The following is a 19882-nucleotide window of genomic DNA, read 5'->3' as shown; positions in this document are numbered from 1 at the left end:
GGCAAATACATTGTAGATAATAAGAGCCAGGTTTCTCACTGTTAAAGAAGTCACAAATAAGGAAAAACTGGAACAAACCCTGTGGCGTTTGATTAAAATCAGAAGTGTCAGTATAAACTTGTATGTTTTTTAATATATATAAACAAATATGTAAATGTAAACACATGCATTGGTTAGTATACATAATTTCCACAAGGAAAGGCTTCTAGCAATTGGCACCACAATGGCAATACACACACCCATATGAGAAATGTTGGTTTTTAAACACCTTTCTCCAATAAAAGGAGTAAGGGTTCCTTGGAGAAGTGGCTGATGATTTGAAGACCGGAGCAGGAAAAATACAAGATAAGCCTGTAACATTTTGTGGAGTCAAAATGTTCAAACAAAAATATGGAGATTTGGGAAAGAATTCAGGAACCAACTCAAAGAAGTTCCTAATGGTCAAATATAGAACAATTTGAGCAAACAAAACAATGGTAACTGGATCTTAACCCACAGAATATCCAAGTTTATACTGATATAAATAATAAATTAATAAACAGCAGGAAGGGGAATGGCACAGCTTTTCATTACAAAAGAATTCTAAGAGATAAATGTAAAAAAAATAAAGTACCCAGACATCTTGATGCTAATAAAGCATTAATGCTAATTAATTCTTTTTTTTTTTTTTGCTAATTAATTCTTGACAGGAGCATTGAAATAGCTTCACAGGAGCCCCTCTATCCCATTAGATTACATTAGGGGGGAAGAAGGAGGAAGGATGGGGGACAGGGGAGGGGAGGGAAAAAGGGGGAAGGGAAGGCAGAGCAGTGTTAGGTAGGTAGGTAGAAAGAGCCAAAACAAGAAAATCACCATTAGGCAAATACCACAGTAATAACTGTTGCCAACAAGATCTGCCAATGAATGCAAATATTAGTGGGCTTAAGTTTGAGGAGGAAAAGAAGCATAACTACAAAGGAAAAGATAGTAACTTTATAGTGGAAAAACCTAGCAGACACCACTTTAACAAGGTTAACACTGAAATTTTGGACCTCTTGAAATGACACACTAGAATGCATCTCTGATATGAACCTCTTGATATGATGCATTTCTGTGGTATTCTTGCCAAAAATGCAAAACCTCATTCTAATTATGAGTACATCAAACAAACTCAAATTGAGGAGCATCCTACAAAATATCTGACCAGTACTCTTCAATATGTCAAAATCATAAAAGAAAACAAACTATCAGACTGGAGGAAACTAAGGAGTTACAAAAAATGCAAAATAGGATCCTAGAACAGAAAAACAACACTTAGTGAAAAAGTTGGTGAAATTCAAATAAGATCTGTAGATCAGTTAATAGTACTGTACCAACATAAATTTTCCAGTTTTAATCATTGCATTAGGGTTATACAAGATATTATAATATTAGGGGAAGCTGAATGAAGAGGTATATGCAAACTATACTATTTTTGCAATTTTTCTGTAAGTCTAAAATTTGTTCAACATACAAAAAAAACTTCTGCTATTGTTTTACAATGGTTTAAAAGAGAACACTTATGACCAGCTTCATTTTATCCCATCGAAACATGAATTTAATATGAAAAATAAGGCTATAATGTAAAATTACAATCGAACCTTTGTTGTAAGACTGAAGAAGCCATGAAATGGGGCCACACCACTTCATTTAGTTTTCAGCAGAACATAAGAAAATGTTACCGAACACTTATTCTTTGCTTCTACCACCATCTTATTCTATGAGGGAACATCGTATTTGCAAGTGACATAAACTACATAAACAACAGGCTCAAATTATGAAAAATTATTTAATGACACTACTCTTGAAATTACATGCCTGTAAAGGATATCACAATAGTCCCACAATAAAGTTTGTTTCTGGGGGAATATCTAACAGGGCTCACTTGAATGGCAATTGGGGTCAGGACTCTTCTGTGTGTATGTGATGGTACTCTTGGTTTGGTTTGATTTTTATGGGGGAATGGGCTGAGAGAAAACAGTTTTAACTAAAAATATACGCACAGTTGGTTAAAATTTACTAAAGAACAAATCTACATTTTTAGGCTATCTTTCAAAATCAGTCCTCTGTTCTGACTTATCCATTAACTTGTGGAGATTCAGGCTCATCCCCGTATTATTAAAATACATATTCATAAAATTTTTACAGTTGTGCTGTTCTAGTTACAAATAGCTTCTACTTTTCTAGGACATAATTTCACTTTGTTTAAGCAAGAATTCATTAAAGAAGCTATAAATAACTTTTAAATATTTAGCCATGAATAGAGGGTGGACTGGCATTGATGGCTTATTTTAGTACTAATGCAGAATGCTTTTTAAAAGCTACATTTCAGCATGCATCAAGCTAATGATTAACACTTGAAGTGTAATTTTCAATGTTAGAATAAATTTCTCTTTATTTTAAGGATTTTTGCTAACAGTCAATATGTTATTTCAATTATTTACTAGTAGGAAAGTAGCCTTAGAGAATGAAAATGTTGGAAAATTAAAACATAAAATTTCTTATATAAAAAATCTTGGATTTTTTTTTTTAAGCATCTACACAACCTTTCCTTCTCTCCCAAAATATAATTCCAGTTAAAAGTGAACACACCAAGGAAAAAGAATTGCCTATGGAATTACACGAATTCAAGGAACCACTGTGTGGTGCAGGTAGCATAGATATGAATCAAAGACATTTCTGTATTCAATTCTGAATCATAAACTTCACAACATTTTAGAGACCAAGTTTCATAAAATTTTTACTTGAAAAAAAAAAGGTTTTACAAAATACCATTCTTCTAATCAAAGAAACTTTCCCAGAGGGTACATGTAGCTTTCGGCCTCAGAGATGACAGAATGACCGTCAAAGGGGAGAGTTTTTTTAAATAGCCACCTAGCTGCAAAACCTACAAGAAGTAGATTTTTTTAAAGTGCCTTTAAAATGCTAAAGCAAGTAACATAATTGTTGAATCTATTTGAAATTTTTTAAGTTTCCTTAAAATGGTCCATATGGTATGCACAACTTCACAGCTGGTACAAAACTGCCTGTATTTAGTTCAAAACACAAAAACAATGCATATGAACAGTATTCTTTGAAAAATAATTCTAAATACTGCCAGTGCATCGTAAGAACACTTAGACAACAGTATTGACAGTATTCAGAAAATTAACAAAACAAGCTGAATATTAAAGTATTCAAACATTTACTTTGATTTTGAATACCACTGATAACAGTAAGAGATCTTGCTGCCAAATGAATTCTGGATGCCTATTTCAAACTACACGTAACATATTTTGCGATATAGATTCTAAAGAAATGCAAAACTAGGTTCCAGGATGTAAACTCCCATTGCCTAGGCAGGCCCTAGTTTTTCTGCTGCAATCTGGCAGCTTTGAACTTTGAAACCCTCTTTGTAGTTTCTTCTGATACTTCTGACAGAACTTCTTTTCGTTCTGGAATGGTGGGTAGCACAGGATGAACCAGGGTTGGGTGTGGTGTTAAGGAGGGTGACAGAAATTCTTTTTCTATTACAGTTCCAGAAAAAGCCTAGAAGACAAAAGTCAGATTATGGTAACAAAACGTAAGTAAGATGCCCACAAAATCTTTATCCTGTATTTGCCAATTAGACATTTCTTTTTGTTAAAAGTAAATTCTTAAGATTTTTGGATAAATACACAAAATACAAATTGTTCAAAGAAATCAAGTACTATTAAAATATATCTTAATTACACCACCAAATATAAGTAGATTTTTATAAGAAAGCAAAATGTAAAATGAACGTTTTATCTGGTATCAAACAAAAATGGGTACATAAAATATCCTCAACTTTCACACATTCCATTTATGTCCAGACCATGCTGTGGAAAATAATGTATTGAACTAAAACATGCTATTAGGGTGTCAAACATGAGCTGATGAATGAGCTATCCTATGGAGGCCATGCTGCCCGCTAGCCAATAGCTTACTTTCAGCAGTAGTGACATTTCTTAGGTGGTGTTCATTTATGGCAGTTACTTGAGAATTTTATTGAATCTTGCCTCAATTTTATTTAAGAGATCAGTGTGAACTGAAAAATTAAGTGCTGATACTAGTGGAGACAAGCACCTGCCTCAAAATTTATCATAATTCAATAATGAAAATCAGATGTTCCACCAAAAAAAAATGATTCTTTTAATTTCAACTGGATGTCTGCTGGACTTAATCTGGCCAACTCTGTGTTCAACTGAAAAAAAAGTAATGTGTACAAAATGCTGGAAATATAACCAATGATGTATCTTTACATATCTTTTTATATAAAGATCTTTTTATATAAAGGGGCACCTGGGTGGCTCAGTCAGTTAAGGGTCTGCCTTCAGCTCAGGTCATGATCGAGCCCCGCATCCATCGGGCTCCCTGCTCAGCGGGGAGTCTGCTTCTCCCTCTCCCTCTGCCCCTCCCCCTGCCTTGTGCTCTCTCGCATGCTCTCTCTCAAATAATATTTTAAAATAAATAAATATAAATGAATGACTGACTGAATGAATAAGATCTATAAAACCCAAGGAGTTGATATGGATTTTATTCTCAAAGTTTCTGGTATTTGATTGCCCCTTTCATCTTTTAAAACTCATTACATACAAAGTAAAATCTGACATGTAAACTTTCATGTATATTTTGCTTCCCTTTGTCTACCAAGAGTACAAATTTAGTTAAGACAATGTATCACCTGAATACTTTAGAAAGCCACGCCCCTCCACCTTGCCCCACCAAAGAAACAAAACAAGAATGCCCCTTCCTTCCCACAGTATTTCAAGAACTTGGGTGGAATCCAAGCTCTTAAAAGAAACCCAAAGTCTACTTTCTCAAAACTCCTATTTTATCCTGATGAGCATTGAGCCTTATATAAAAAATGCTTCTGCAAAAAGAAGATATTATTTCAGCATTTAAAGACACTGAAAAGGATATCTTTCAAGTACTTACCATATGCATGAACTATTTGTTTTGGTGTTCAAAAAAAAATGTACAGCTTCTAGAATGCTAATGATAACAGTTCAATACAAAATGCAAAGCTAATAAGAATGAAATAAAACTAAGTTCCAGTCCTGAGCTCTAGCTATACCATGATACATTAAGTCCTTATAAAAACCTAATTTTCAAAAACTTAAAAATAGCAGAAATCTACACCCATTACCTGTTTTTCTAATAGTATGGAAGACTATTAAATGAGATACTTTCCAGGGCAACTGAGATCATTGTACTGGGTGGAGGGGAGGAAAAAAATTTAGGAAAAAAAACAAAAAAATTTAGAAATCATGCCTGGGAATAATGGCAACCATAACATATGACTATTTCAAAGATAGGAATTATTTGGGGATCTCCCAATACCCCTCCCCTCCACACACAATAGTGTGTGCTATGTGGTAGATAAGAATATATCTGTGTGCACTCATTTTTCTGAGGGGAGGATCTCCAGCTTTCATTAAATTGTAAAACGGTTCCATAACCCCCAAGAGTAAATATGTCCCTGGCACAGGCCAAAACACAGGACCTCAGATAATTATCTGCCATATATATTTCTTCTTTAACTCAACTAACGCATATAAAGGAAGTGTATAGTCATCTACTTGAACTATTCTAAAATGACTATGGTTTGGTCTAGTGGTAATTTATTTAAAGTAAGCTGCTAAATGATCTTCTAGCCAAAAATGTAACACATATGCAAACTGAGATACTTTAAAATTCCTACTTCACAAAAATAAAACTTTAAGATTGGTAATATTTTCCCCCTGCAAAAGTTTTCTTGAATTATGTTAACTTTACAAGACCCTCATTTATGTTGCTAGTGACTATTAATGTTTTACAAATTATTAATTATTGAAAAAGAACAAACCTAGAATGAATTAGGTCCCATAATTTTTGAGATTAAATATATGTACAAACTAAAGAAGCTGTAAGATAAACAATTCCATTAACCAGTTGATTAACTTCAATAAATAACAATATAAGATAAAATCATTTAAAGAGTAGAAGACTAATAATTTATAAACCATACCTAGGAGATAGAGCACCTCTAATTTTTAAAAAGGCAGAGGAGAGCCTCTTTTAAAGAAATGTCTTTTCAAATCCAAAAATTATCTCTGTGAAATCAGGAAAGTGAATCATAGGCGCTTCTGAAATGGAGCTACCACCACCTTTTTGATCTCACAAAAACTGAGGAAAGATACTACATGACATAAGAGAGGCAGAGACACACACACACCTCAGGCGTTCCTGATAAGGACAAAAGTTTCTTGGGATGATTTTCCTCTCGTTCCTCTTCCAAAATACTCTCACTAGTGTCACTGCAAGTGGCCTCCTCGCAGCTGACACTCCTCAGGCCTCCCCGCCGGTCGTCCAAGTCCGCAGCACTGCTTTCACTGGTGTCACTGCAAACACTGTTCTCTCTGCTGCGAGACTTCAGGATCGACTTGCGAGGCACGTACTCTCCGTTCACAACATCAACGAAGACTCTACAATATCCGAAAACATACACAGCCACTTGGGTAACTCAAAAACAGAGGATACATTTATAATGATTTAAAAAAAATCTTTTCTAGAAATTAATCTACAACGTTTTTCAAAGTTACATCTAAAATTTTCACAATCAAAATAATTTTTAGCTTCAAATGATGTATTTTATATTCTTAAAAACATGATTTTTTTGGCCTGAGTACTTTTTTTATACCCATGTTCTGGGTGACACCTGATTTGTCAAAATTCCACATAAATTTAGGCCTACTTAGAAGACAATTTAGCAATTTTAACTCTTTTACAAATATGGGTCATGAAAACAGTAGGTATTTTTAAATGGTAACTTTTTCAACAAACAACACAACAAAAAACTGGAACAGCAATGCTTGACTCCTGCTTTGTGAAAAGGTAAACCACATGCCAAGCATCTTCACAGCTATGGCAGAAAGTACTGCTCCAGCCCATTAGAAACACAAACTTATATTTCTAAAGTTAACATACAACATATTTTGACTGCATCGATTGGGAATGTTTTAAAAGCACTGGCAAAGAGGGGGAAAAGGGAAAGACCATGCACTTTTCCAAGTGCTTTGACCTGGGAACCTATGGTAGCTCAGTAGCCCCTGTGAGAGTATTTGAAATACTAAGCAACTCTATCAGAATACCTCACTTTTCAGTGATAGATAGAGCCTTCTGTATTACAGACAACCTCTTCCTATAAATGTTCAGTTACAAAAAGAGGGAAGGGAACAGCACATTGTTCTGCTGCCTGTGAATACCACTCACCTATAAATGTCAGCAGGAGTCCTGATAGTAGGCAGCTCTTGGGCAGAATGACCACCACCAGAGCTGTTCTTTCGTTTACGTTTAGCTTCTTCTTTCTTTTCACTGAATTTTAAAGTGGTATTTTTTCCAGTATTTATTCGGACCTAAAAATTTCACAGCATAAAATAACAACCCTTTTGAGAAATTAAATCAAAGTCAAAACTAAAACAAACTCTGTAAGTAAAGAAGAGTGACAGTTTAAATTTTTTTGACACTCATGAAATGATGTGCATTATCAGGATTAAAAAGTCCTTACCTTAACATACTTTACTACATTAAATTGTATCTTCTTTAATGACCAATTCTAGTCTTCAGTGACTTTATTATTGTATTGAAAGCAAATTACATTTAAACTAAATGATTCATTTATTATAAGCTTTCACATCACCCCATTACTTTGATGTAAATTTTTGCCTTAAATCATGCATTTCAAAACAAAGAGTACAATTAACCAAAAGAAATATTTGGTAAGAATATAAAATTTAGGTCATAAAAGCAATATTAGATAATATTTAACTACTTAGAATATTTTAAATACCTCTAGTTTTTAGAAACTAACTAAGAAAAAGAAACAAACAAAAAAAAATCCTGCAGGATTATCATGTTATTCTTCTATTCCTACTAGGCATTTATACTGCGCTTTCCACATGAATGACTGCTCTTCCTCATAACATTCCTAAAAATACTACTTTTTCTTCCTTTTTTATTGACATGCAAATAAGAAAAAGTTTAAAGCCTGAAATAAGAATCATAAAACAAACTTCTTTTTCTGGTTATTAGGTCAATTTTTTCCAAAGAATTCACAAGATGCTCCCTTTAGCCTGAAGTATTAAAAAATAAATAAATAAATAATTTCACTTCCTATTAGAGCAGGGATAACTTAAGGGACCTAAGAAATATCAAATATGTTTTAAACATGTTTCATTAAATAATAATCACGGATACTTAAGACTGATACCATGGACCCTTAACTCTGCTCTAGGCAATCCCTGAAGAGATACCTTGTGGTACAAAGAGCACTACACTGACACAAAGGACTTTCTGTTTTATTACTAGCCAGCTCTATGGACTTCCAGGCCTTAAGTTTCCTTGAGAAAGATGAATTAGAAAGATAAATTCCCAGCTGCTCCTCAGAGCAGCATTGCAGAGCAAGGGAATGGGTTTAAGGTAGTCTATCCTTCCTCCAATCAGAACCAACCTGTTTTGATCTATTTTAAATACTGGGATTTTACAATAAGTACGAAGGCAATAAAAAGTCTTTTGATACTAAAGAAACGCTTACAAACCCTGTATTAGAAGATCTCTACAAGAGGGCACATTCTGCGTGGAGCACTGGGTGTTATGCACAAACAATGAATCATGGAACACTACATCAAAAACTAATGATGTAATGTATGGTGATTAACATAACAATAAAAATTATTAAAAAGAAGATCTCTACAGTAACCCCCAGGTCTAAAATGCCAAAATTCTAAAGTCATGATTATCCACAGATGTTTATATTTATCAGAAAAGGAGCTACTTTTTACTTCCTCCTAAATTTTTCCACTTTGCTCATGGTGCTCCTATTCATGTTGTGCCCATACAGAAAATAAAAACCAGGCATAATTAAAAATGTAACAAAAGCAGTCACTTTAACATCCTAAGTACACCAAAACACCCACAATATAACTAACTCTCGAATTCATAAGAAAACTCTCTGAATGAAGGACAGGTGGAGTTACAGTGGTTGCTGCTCAAATCTGATCCCTTTCCAGACCCCAAACAATTCAAATTCTATTGTGGCTTCAGAGAACAATGGACCAAAAACAAACTATCTAGATTTTAGACTCCCCCCCTACCCTTTTTCTTTTTAGAAAAATTGGCCAGAATAAGAGGCAAAAGATGGTTTTCTTGTTTGGCACTATCAACAATATTAATCACTGCTGACACTGTTCTTTTTTAAAGAGTATTATCAGGCGCCTGGGTGGCTCAGATGGTTAAGCATCTGCCTTCGGCTCAGGTCATGATCCCAGGGTCCTGGGATCGAGTCCTGCATCGGGCTCCCTGCTCCTTGGGAGCCTGCTTCTCCCTCTGCCTCTCTCCCTCTCTCTCTCTCTCATGAATAAATAAATAAAATATTTTTTAAAAAATAAAGAGTATTATCGATGATACTGAATATTTAAATTATATGCAAAATTAATAAAGTTAAAAGTATACAAACCCTCTTAGGTTCGACAGTATGAGAAAAATATATTGTTGGTATAGAATGATCTCCAACCCCTAAAGCATCATGGTCATTTTCATTTTCATTATCACCACCATCAACATCATCATCATCATCATCATCTTCATTACTGTGGTAAGAATTTGAACCATTCATTGAATGAATGCCATTCATCTGACCACCGAACAGTTCTGAATGTGTAACATCCTTATAACAGCTGCTGGAAGTAACAGAGTCTGTTATTTGATGCATCACATGCACATTTATATTCTGATCTTCCTTTTCTTCTTCAGAAGACGTCGTATCCTCTCCATTTGCAATCATAGTATCAGGCTTACTAGTAAAGAAAAAGAAAATTAACAAGATCAAACAAACACATCAAAATTCTCCACATTCTAATTCTCAGTTCATTTCAATGGGCAGAAATTAAGATTGAATAAGATATATTTTTAACTAGAATTCTAAGTCTATAAAAATGTTTTGAAATAAATTAACAAAAAACCCCTACGCTAATTCTGTATGTTGTAGTTACTCAAACACTAAGTAAAATATAGATGATTTTTTTATCTTTGCAAGAGGACATGGCCACCCACAACACAATATAAATAATACAATCAAGAGATTTGTAAGAAATTCACAGAGAATATGTTTCTCTATTTAAAGACCAGAAATTAAAGTCCCAGAACATGTAACACATTCTTATTTCTACTTCTATATTTGGAATATTTTACAAGCATGTATTATTGTAATTTTAAAAAAAGAATTCATACGTACACACATGAATGTAATTATATGTATACACACATGTACATTTTTCATGCTTCATTTCTGAAGGATTTGAAGACCTTACAAAAATAACAAAACCAAAAAAGCAATAGAACTGAAATAACATCATGCAAAAATAGAAAGAGAATCATGACCAAGAAAATAACAAGATTCAAGATTCAAGACTGATCTAAAAAAATGAAAGAGTTTCAGTTAATCAAAAAGACCTAAGAATTCATAGGTGAAATGGTAGAAAAAAATATATATCCTTTGTGCCTCATGTCCTATTTTTCACAGAAACTAATTACTGCATATGGTACATCATTAAGCAAAATAATATATGAACTTCTGTAGTAACAGATTTCATTGAGCATTCTGACAATTCCAAGTGAGTGCTAATGTGTATTTCAAACAGCAGTTTGGAAAAGTTTTTCATATATATAACTACCTGACCAGATTACAAACTGCCTGCTCAATAAACAGAAAAGTTTGCAAAGGAAAGCAAGAATAAACATTTTACAGTAACAAATCCAGAGCAAGTTTTTCTTTTAACAAGTCATTCAAATATACAGCATTATCCTGACTAGAGTATAAAAATATTTCATTTAAAATGTAATATATAAAACATCCATAATTATTTTAAGTCGACTATATATCTTAGGACTTCATTATATAAAATATGGCTGAAATCTTAAAAAAACAGGAATATTGATTTTAAGTATTTCTGTACACACACATATATGCATGGGCATGTACATGAATGTACAGCCCTAAAAGAAAATATTCTAAAGAAGTTAATATTTATTTTAGAGTGGGAGGATTACTGATATTTTAATATATTATACTTTTCTATATTTTCTTCAATTAACGTATTGTTTTATTAATGAGGAAAGAGATTAACAAGGAAATGTTGTTTAGAAACAAATTCTCTTGGAAAGATAATGTCATTAGGTACCTATCAAGTTCACCCAGCAATTCTTCTTGTCTCTCTAGTTCTTCAAGTCGAGCCCACAGTTCCTTATCAGCAAGCAAATCCTTGGATTTTACATCATTTGCAAAATCTGCTTCAAAAATATCTGAAGTTTTTGGTTTGGAGTGAGGTTTATGAGCAATTCGGTGTTTTGCTATTTAAAAAAAAAGGAAAGACACGGCTATTAATGGCCAACTTTAAAAAGGCATAAATGTAAACTTATGAGACTTTCTTTAGAGGAGAGGGGATGTTGAGACAGAGAGGGATGGTTTTAAAGGTAAGCAAAGGCAACTCTAAGATGTATCTATCTCATAATCTTGCTACTCAAAGTGTGGTCCAAAGACCAGCACCACTGATATCCTTGCAGAACATTTCAGAAGTATTGACACTCAGGGCCACCCCAGATCTGCCAAATCACAACCCTGTGTTTTAACAAGAGCCCAAGAGGATTCATATGCACATTAAAGACCGTGAAGAGCTACCTGAGAGCTTCAAAAATGCAGAAGTAGAAATGGTCACAAGGTACCCTACTTATAACAAAAAAATTCAACACAAATAATACATATCTTCCATTCTTACTCAAAAGAATTTAGTTACTAAAGTAATACATCAAAGCCTTGTCACAGGATACTTTCAACTCTAAGACACTGCCAGGCATGAATACCCTAGGAGGAATCTATAGAGGCTAATCCCTGGGAAGTTGGACTATAATTTTATATATGAACATTTCTACTTTTTAAATTGCTTTATCTTATTTGTAATTCTCATGTGAGGGCAGGAGATAAAGAAAATCTGAACTCAAATCCATTTGCTTTTCATTTGAAAAAAATGGACTTTTTTATAAAGCATATTATAGCTTTGAAGAAGGCAATGGGGAAGAAGTCTAAAATGCTGTTATGAGATATGGTTAACAGATGACCTCCACCGTATATTCAAAAGTAGAACAGCCTCCTAAATCTGAAAATAACAAAATTGTGTTTCATGGCCTATTATTCTCTGTAACTATCACTGATAAAGCAGTATTAGCAAGTTTCATATTTCAGGCCTGTAAAACACAAAAATCTTTCACTGGTCACCACAAACAAAAATTGTAACTTGTCTTTCTGTTCTTTAACTAATGTATGTCTCCTTTATTTCACCTCCTAAAGCCACTTGATACTAATTTTGATGCCCTATTAGTAGAGATAGTATGGCTAGAATATGGCTTCTAAAATTATCCTGTTTCAACCAGTTAAGTTCTCTTCAGAGTTAATTACTTAAAAAAAATGGATTTTAAAAAATCAAAATAATGTTAAAAGTAACAGTTTTCTACAGCAGCAAATTATAAACCATTTATATAATATTTTTAAAAATTTCACTACTGTAACACATTACAACTGACTGGGAAATCACTCACTGCCTTTACTGAAGTAAACCCAAACACATAACCCATCCTTGGCAAGAGAAGGCTATTAGGTGAGCCTGGGAAACCACCTGTGTCCCGAATGCCACTGCAAGCAACATAAAATGAATGGCCGAAAAATGCTTAGATTATCTTTTTCCTTCCAAAAACAACACCTAAAGCTAAACTTTTAAAAGAAGAACTAGCAAAAGATATATTATGACTCAAAGTCAATGATCAAATTAGGGGCAGACCAGTGTATAGAATATACATCTTCTGAACTTGAGATATTTGGATCATTACAACTTTGAAGAAAGCCATGTCATCTCACCACTTAAAATAGATCAACCAGTTATCAAGTTTTTCATCAAAAAGTTATTTCCCTTCTAATGTTTATATTTTAAAATATATTAAAACATATAATGATTTATATCAAAGTTATAAAAACATAATAATCAATGAAACAAATGTTTGTATCTTATGAATTTAAAAGTATCATATAATCCTAAATATCTCACATAAGAGCCCCTGAAAATCAACACAAATGGCAAATATTTAAATAACTAGACATAAAACAATCTTACTGCTTACCTTTAAATTCAAAGTCACTTTTAATTTCTTCTCTTATGTCAACAATGTCGCCTGCAGCCTAATTTTTTAAACAAAAAAAGCCCATTAACAATTTGAATCTTCAATACATTAAAATTCTTATAAGTGCAATCATACAAACTAGAAAAATGCCTGAAAGCAACTGAAACAAGGGATTTGTTCCAGGGCTGTAAGATTTTTTTTCAACATAAAGACTGTTCTAAAAAAACTAGAAGACTGAAAACAAATACTCACATCACTCATTTTCTGCAAATCTTCTGTGAATTCAACTCTGGATTCAAAATTTTTCATCACTTTTTTTAAATCATCTATTGTTTTTCTTACATCTGAAATAAACAACACAACCATTATGTAAAATGTGGCATATGTAAGACCTACAGTATCATTTTAACTATAGTCCTATCATACTGCAAATATAATGACTAAATAATAATGTTTTAGAAAACATCTTACCTTACCTTTATTTTCATTTTAAATGGACTTAACAGTATAGTCACACTGTGGGTTTTTTGTGATATACACAGTATGTGACTCTGTTACTAAAGTGTCTGTCTACTAACATTTTTCTCTACATTACAGAATGCAAAATACGATTACAGATGTTGCACGGTACAACCAAATTCCTCCAGAACCACCACCTATTTGGACTATCACACATAACACAGTATTTCACAACAGTTTGTACAATTTTTATCCAGCTTTACAACAAAAGGATAGAACAGATTGAAATCTGTTATTTTGCTTCTGTACAGAAATATCCCTGAATTAAACAACTGAAAATATAAAATTTTTATGGCATATTATCATCCATTTTCCAACTTTAAATTTTAATAACTGCACAGTAATACAATCTATACACTTTCAATTTCTCCTAAATATCACCCTCCATTAATTTATTTGAAGAAAAAACTTAATTTGGGAATGGACAAAAACATTTCTCTATCTAATACTGGACAAATGCAACAAGTAATTCATGTTTCTTGGATTGAAGTAGAAATCTCTGTTATGCAGCCAATAGCACCATCCAAAATACAGGGGATTTCTAATCATAATTATAAGCTGAATGATCTCCAAATATAGAATTTTTTTAAGGACAGGCACTGATAAAGAATAATAGAGAATGATCTGATACGTCCTCCCCCGGATGCTGGGTGATTTCCTACTGTTTGACAACAGGCACTCAATCAGTAAGCAGCTCAGGAGGGGATGGAGGAGAAAAGTATACAGTCCCTTCTCTACCAATGATGAATGTAGGTCTGGCAAAGGTCTAAGCAGTTAAAATATCTTTTAAAAGCATGAAAATAAGGCAGGGTGTTCAAAGTGAAATATCAGCCCATGTGAAGGGCTTTTCAAACAGCGGCACATTTTCTGACACAGCTCTCATGATACGCAATGCTAGTTTAAATGAAACACCAGCACTTGTGCTCTAGCCATGAATGGGTTACAAAGAAAAGACTGCATTAACCAAATGAAAATGACGGTGTAAACAGTTCATAAAGCCTCGCAGCCCCGATGCCGCTGTAGATCATTAAATTCCTGCAACAATTAGACCTTTTCTCACGGCAGCAAATTGGAGCGGTTGCCATGGCAAATCTGAGCCCTTAAGTCATATATCTTTGATTGCAGAAAGGTCAGACTCAGACAGCCTAATAACTCAAGGAGCTGTTTGACAGGTTTCATCCGAGCATGGTCACAGAACAGCATAAAACTGTGTCGGCAGTTGTTAAAAGCAGGGGGTCAGGGAAAAGGTTAAGGTTATGGAATGTTTTTGCTTCAGTAAACTCAGTCAGATAATGTGTCTAACCAGCTTTAGATCCAAAGAACATGATTTTAGGTAGGAGGTCAAATCAATAACTTTTTTCAAGAAGACTGGAAAATATTAAAAATGGCAGGTAGGTAAGCTAAGTACATTTTTAAAAGTCTATCCACATCTAAATACTGTGCAACCAAGCTAAAGGTATCCCGGGAAGCCTTGGCTTGTCAATGTGGAGAGAACAGATTGTTCACTGAGGTCCTTATATGTTACAGGACTTAGTTTCAATCAACTGTTGTTGATTTTAAAGGAAACTCGTCCTAAGTCATACATGTTAGAAAAAGTTGTGACTATTCCATTTAAGAAGCTAAAGAATGTTTTATAGAAAGAGTAATTAGGAAAACAAAAGATATATCACACACTTACAGTTCCCTCTTTAAATTGAGAAAAGCTCTTTCAACCATATATTAATAATGAACCACTATCACAAAGTTAGGGAATCAGATCTGAACATCACGTATTTTATAACAGAATCCCAGAAATAACTCCAGTTACCACCACCACCATCATCATCATCACGAATATATTTAATACACAGATGTACATTCTATCTGTGATGTACATTAAACATGCGCAGATACTATTCAGTATAATACTATGAAAATATCATGTAAGTTCTATGTTCAGAAACAAAAAATTAGGTAACTATATAGAAATTTTAAGACAAGAAAAAAGAAAGCTGGACCGTGCTAAAAAAAAAATAGCAACAAAAAGCTGGTTGCTCAGAATAAGGGGATAGTGCAGATACTGATTTTGCACAAAATAAATAACAAGTCAAAATAAAATTCATTATCTACAGGTTAGTTCAAAAGAATGATATTAAAAAAAATCAGAATAACTTAATTATGTTTCTTTCTCTAACTCTGAGACTTAACATTATTAACCATGATTTTACATTTTTCACTAAAGCTTTCTATACCCTATTCTCCAAACGTTTTGTTAAGAGATGAAATAGACGTAGGTCACTAAAAACAAATCATGTAAATACACTCAACCATTTTTAACATCCTAAACATAACCCAGTTAAAATCTATTAAGCGAGATTTCAAACCACACTGAAATCACAGTGAATAACAACCTGTTCAGAGAACAGAAAATATACTTTTTAATATGGACAATATCTGTACTAGTTTTAATCTCATACAAACATTCTAACAATCAATTGTTCTGGGCAAAAGAAAACTGAAGTTCAGTTGGATCAAACACACATCTGTGAAAAGTACAGAAGAAAGTACAGGATTCCCCCACTATCGGAAACCATAGCATTCCTATGAAAACTTTTGTAAGCCAAAATGGTATAAAGAGAAGAAGCGATTACCATTAACATATAAGGAAAAGTTTTTGAGTATTCACAGACCTAAAAAATAATCTATTAGGCTTTTCTCATACCTTAGGACACACCTTGCTAACAAGATAAAGTACGCTTGCCCACAGAGTTCAAAGCTATGGTGGCTTGACGATGAGTATCATTCCAGGGAAGGTGCTTGAAGGTGTTTATGGTACATGCTGGCCCTGTAAGGCTTGCTGTAAAATAAGCACTTTTAAATGCTATTTTTGCTTTTCACCTTTCTTCATAAAAGTGAAAATCTCCTTTAGATTTCTTTCAGTTAGGAAAAACAAGGTACTAACATCAGTCTCTCATACAAGTGAAGTGATTAACACAAACTTTCAAAAAATGGGATACCTGTAACTCCACATATACCAAAAAAAGGTAAAAATAAAAACAACTAAAATTTGAGAAAGAAAATAATAATTTGGAGGAAAGGAGAACAAAAGACTGTTTTCAAACTGATAATTTTAACTAAAAATTAGAAATCAGATTTTATAGGATTTCAAAAGTAAAGAATTCAATACAGTCATTACTTGTTCTGCTGACAAAACCAGGCTGCATGTTATTTCTGCACCAAGTATAACCTAATATTTTAAAATCTTCACTAATTCAGAATCTATAGTATAATTTGTCCAGAACTAGCTGAGATTCTTTGCACCAACTATGAAAAGGGAGACTGAAAGCAAACTAATAGTGCAAATTCTAAAGACCATCTTTAAACTAGAAAAGAAAATGTACAAGCTCTTAAAAACTTGAGCAGAATCATTTTCATCTAAGATAAATGATATACAATATTCACTAAGGACCAAATATTTAGAAATATTTAGTTTACAGCTTGTGGAGTTATACATATTTGAAAGGAACAAAGTTATGGATGTAATAAAATTTACAAAGCCTCAATAAAAGTTACAAACATCATTCATGAAAGCGGTTTTCTTACCTAGCCATATACTCATATGTACTAAATAGGATCCAGTCTATAAAGACAACTCTCTTCTGAATCCTTTGTGACCACTCCATTCTCAACCTTCTGTGTGCTGAAATTTTTCAGTGTTCTTTCAATGGTTTCAATAGGACATGCCCCCCAGTGGAAATGCTCACAAATGGAATCAAATGGATTGCTCTGTACAGGATCTCTCCTTAAACCAGTTCCAAGGTTTATACTTCTGCTTTAACACAGAGATTGAATTCATGCACTTCATATTTACTTTTTCCCCATACCTCATTAAAACAACACTAAGTATTTTTATTAAAGGCATAAAAGATAAAGCTAATGGGAAAAGAGAAAAGAAATGACAAGTGATGTCAACCAAGTTTTGGAAACTGGACAAGTGATAACTGACTTTGTTCAAGAGAAAAAGCTGAACCCTAACTGCAGCAAGGGAAAGCGGCAGCAAGTCAGTTTGGGCTGTCAGACCTGGAAAGAATTCTCTTGGAAATACTTCTGAATGAAAGCATGAGCTAAAACAAAGATGTGAATCAAAGTTTGAAGAGAATGGTTAGGTTCCAAATCCCACCCCACAAAGCACAGCCACATAATTTCCCCTTTTCTTGACCAAACAAAGGATTTACAGCCTAGAGTGGTTTGCAAGGACTCTGGGAGGGGTGATGAACACAGGTGAGAATAAGAAAAGTCTTACTAAAAACAGTCCTGAAACATCTAGCCTGATTCCCAAAACGCTAAGATAAAGACTAGAAAATTCTTTTGTAGAATGCTGATTAAGCCCCAAACGGCAGATTTTTGTAGATTCCTTAATGAAACAAAATCAGTTTGCCATCTGAACTCTCTACATAAAAGCCTAATAATCAAACTCAATCCATGCACACAGCTTCTTAAGAGTACTTGCCTCTTAAGTATAAATGGTTAGCCAAGGATCACCAAAAATTTTAAGAGTCTTCACTATTAATGTCAAAGAGGAAGGAAGGGAGGGAGGAAAGGAGGGAAGAAAAAATATAAAAAGCGCCATAGAGGAAACAAAGGCAATGCATAAAGAAAACTTTAAAAGAAAAACTCTAATTCCTAAAAGAACAGTATTGTACTCATGAAACAAGAACAGTATGCTACACCAGAGGAACATTCAAAAAATAACAACAAAACAAAAACACAGAGCTCCTGGGAATTAAAATATACAGAAATTTTTAAAAAAATCCACAATTCCAAATATAAAAAGAAATCACTTCAAAACTTGTAAGACAAAGAAATGAATAACAGGAGAAGGAAATTATTAAAGAAATAACATTAAAAATTTTCCAGAACTGCAAGACATGCATCTCCACACTGGAAGAACCCAACAAACAATTTTAAAAAGATACACAACAAGGTATATCAATGTGGCATTTCAGATCATGGGGAACTAAAAACAAAAACAAAACAAGTTACATACACAGAAACAAGAATGGCATCAGTTTTTGCAAAAGCAATACACAAGACAGAAAGTAACAAGATAATAACTTCAAATTTCTGAAGGAAAAATTGCTTAAAACAGAATTATCACAGTCTGGTTACAGAAAGAGTATAAAAAATATTTTCAGACATGCAGAATTTTAAAAAATATATCTCCTACGCACCTTCCCAGGAAGTTACTAAAGGCTATATACCCCAACAAAATGAGTAAGACCTAAAAGAAGATGCCATGGGAACCAAAGAACAGAGAATAAATAGGAGATAAAGACGTGGTATAATGGTAAAGGAAGATACCAGGAAGATAGCTGTCCTTTTTTCAAGATGGAAGCTAGTCCAAATCAAAGCAAGACTATGAAGAACTCCAGTACAGAGGTCTCTTAAGAATAAAATCAAAGTGTTTCAGTGAACAGACACATGTCATTACACAACAAACAAATAAAAAGCAGTTAACTTCAAACGAAAAGCTATATGAGAATGGAAATGGAATTACACATAAGCGTGAACACTGATTTAACAAAAATTATAATAAAACAATATTAAAAAGTTTGGGGAGCAGAGACAGAAAGAACGGTATGTAAATGATCTAAATGCTAGTCTTTATAGGCAGGGAGCTAACAAATACTACATAAAACTGAAAAAAGGTCAAGAAAATAGAATATGCAAATAACCTGGAAAATATAGATAAAAAGAAAAGAACAATTAAAAAAAAAAGAAAGAAAAAAAGAAAAGAACAGCCAAAAGACTGAAAGTGATTACCTCTGGGGAATGGGAAATGGGAGCTGAGTAGACCCCGATACTTTTTCATTATTTTTTTTTTTTTAAAGATTTTATTTATTTATTTCACAGAGAGATAGCGAGAGCAGGAACACAAGCACGGGGAGTGGGAGCGGGAGAAACAGGCCTCCTGCTGAGCAGGGAGCCCGATGTGGGGCTCAATCCCAGGACTCTGAGATCATGACCTGAGCCGAAGGCAGACGCTTAATGACTGAGCCACCCAGGCGCTCCTCATTATGTTTTAAGAAGATGTACGATGTTTTAAAGCAACATACATTTTTTTTTAAAGATTTATTTAGAGAGAAAGAGAGAGAGAGAG

At 33.5% G+C, this 19882-nt stretch overlaps 1 protein-coding gene across 1 annotated transcript in view; it reads right to left on the bottom strand.

Moving 5' to 3' along the window:
- Window positions 1-1553: 1553 nt before the first annotated feature.
- Window positions 1554-19882, bottom strand: part of URI1 (URI1 prefoldin like chaperone) — an 89235-nt gene continuing 70906 nt past the window's right edge. The window contains exons 5-11 of the mRNA XM_028123691.2: window positions 13477-13568; window positions 13225-13282; window positions 11238-11406; window positions 9515-9854; window positions 7273-7415; window positions 6236-6485; window positions 1554-3546 (exon numbers count right to left, since the gene is read on the bottom strand). Of these exons, the coding sequence (XP_027979492.2) occupies window positions 3364-3546; window positions 6236-6485; window positions 7273-7415; window positions 9515-9854; window positions 11238-11406; window positions 13225-13282; window positions 13477-13568 (1235 nt within the window). The 3' untranslated portion in view covers window positions 1554-3363. The remainder of the gene's footprint in view (window positions 3547-6235; window positions 6486-7272; window positions 7416-9514; window positions 9855-11237; window positions 11407-13224; window positions 13283-13476; window positions 13569-19882) is intronic.

Source organism: Eumetopias jubatus, unplaced genomic scaffold, assembly GCF_037043125.1.
Source record: "Eumetopias jubatus isolate StellerSeaLion01/CBP00866 unplaced genomic scaffold, mEumJub1_p1.0 scaffold_10, whole genome shotgun sequence".
Lineage (NCBI taxonomy): Eukaryota > Metazoa > Chordata > Mammalia > Carnivora > Otariidae > Eumetopias > Eumetopias jubatus.
This window is presented reverse-complemented; position numbering and strand designations above follow the sequence as displayed.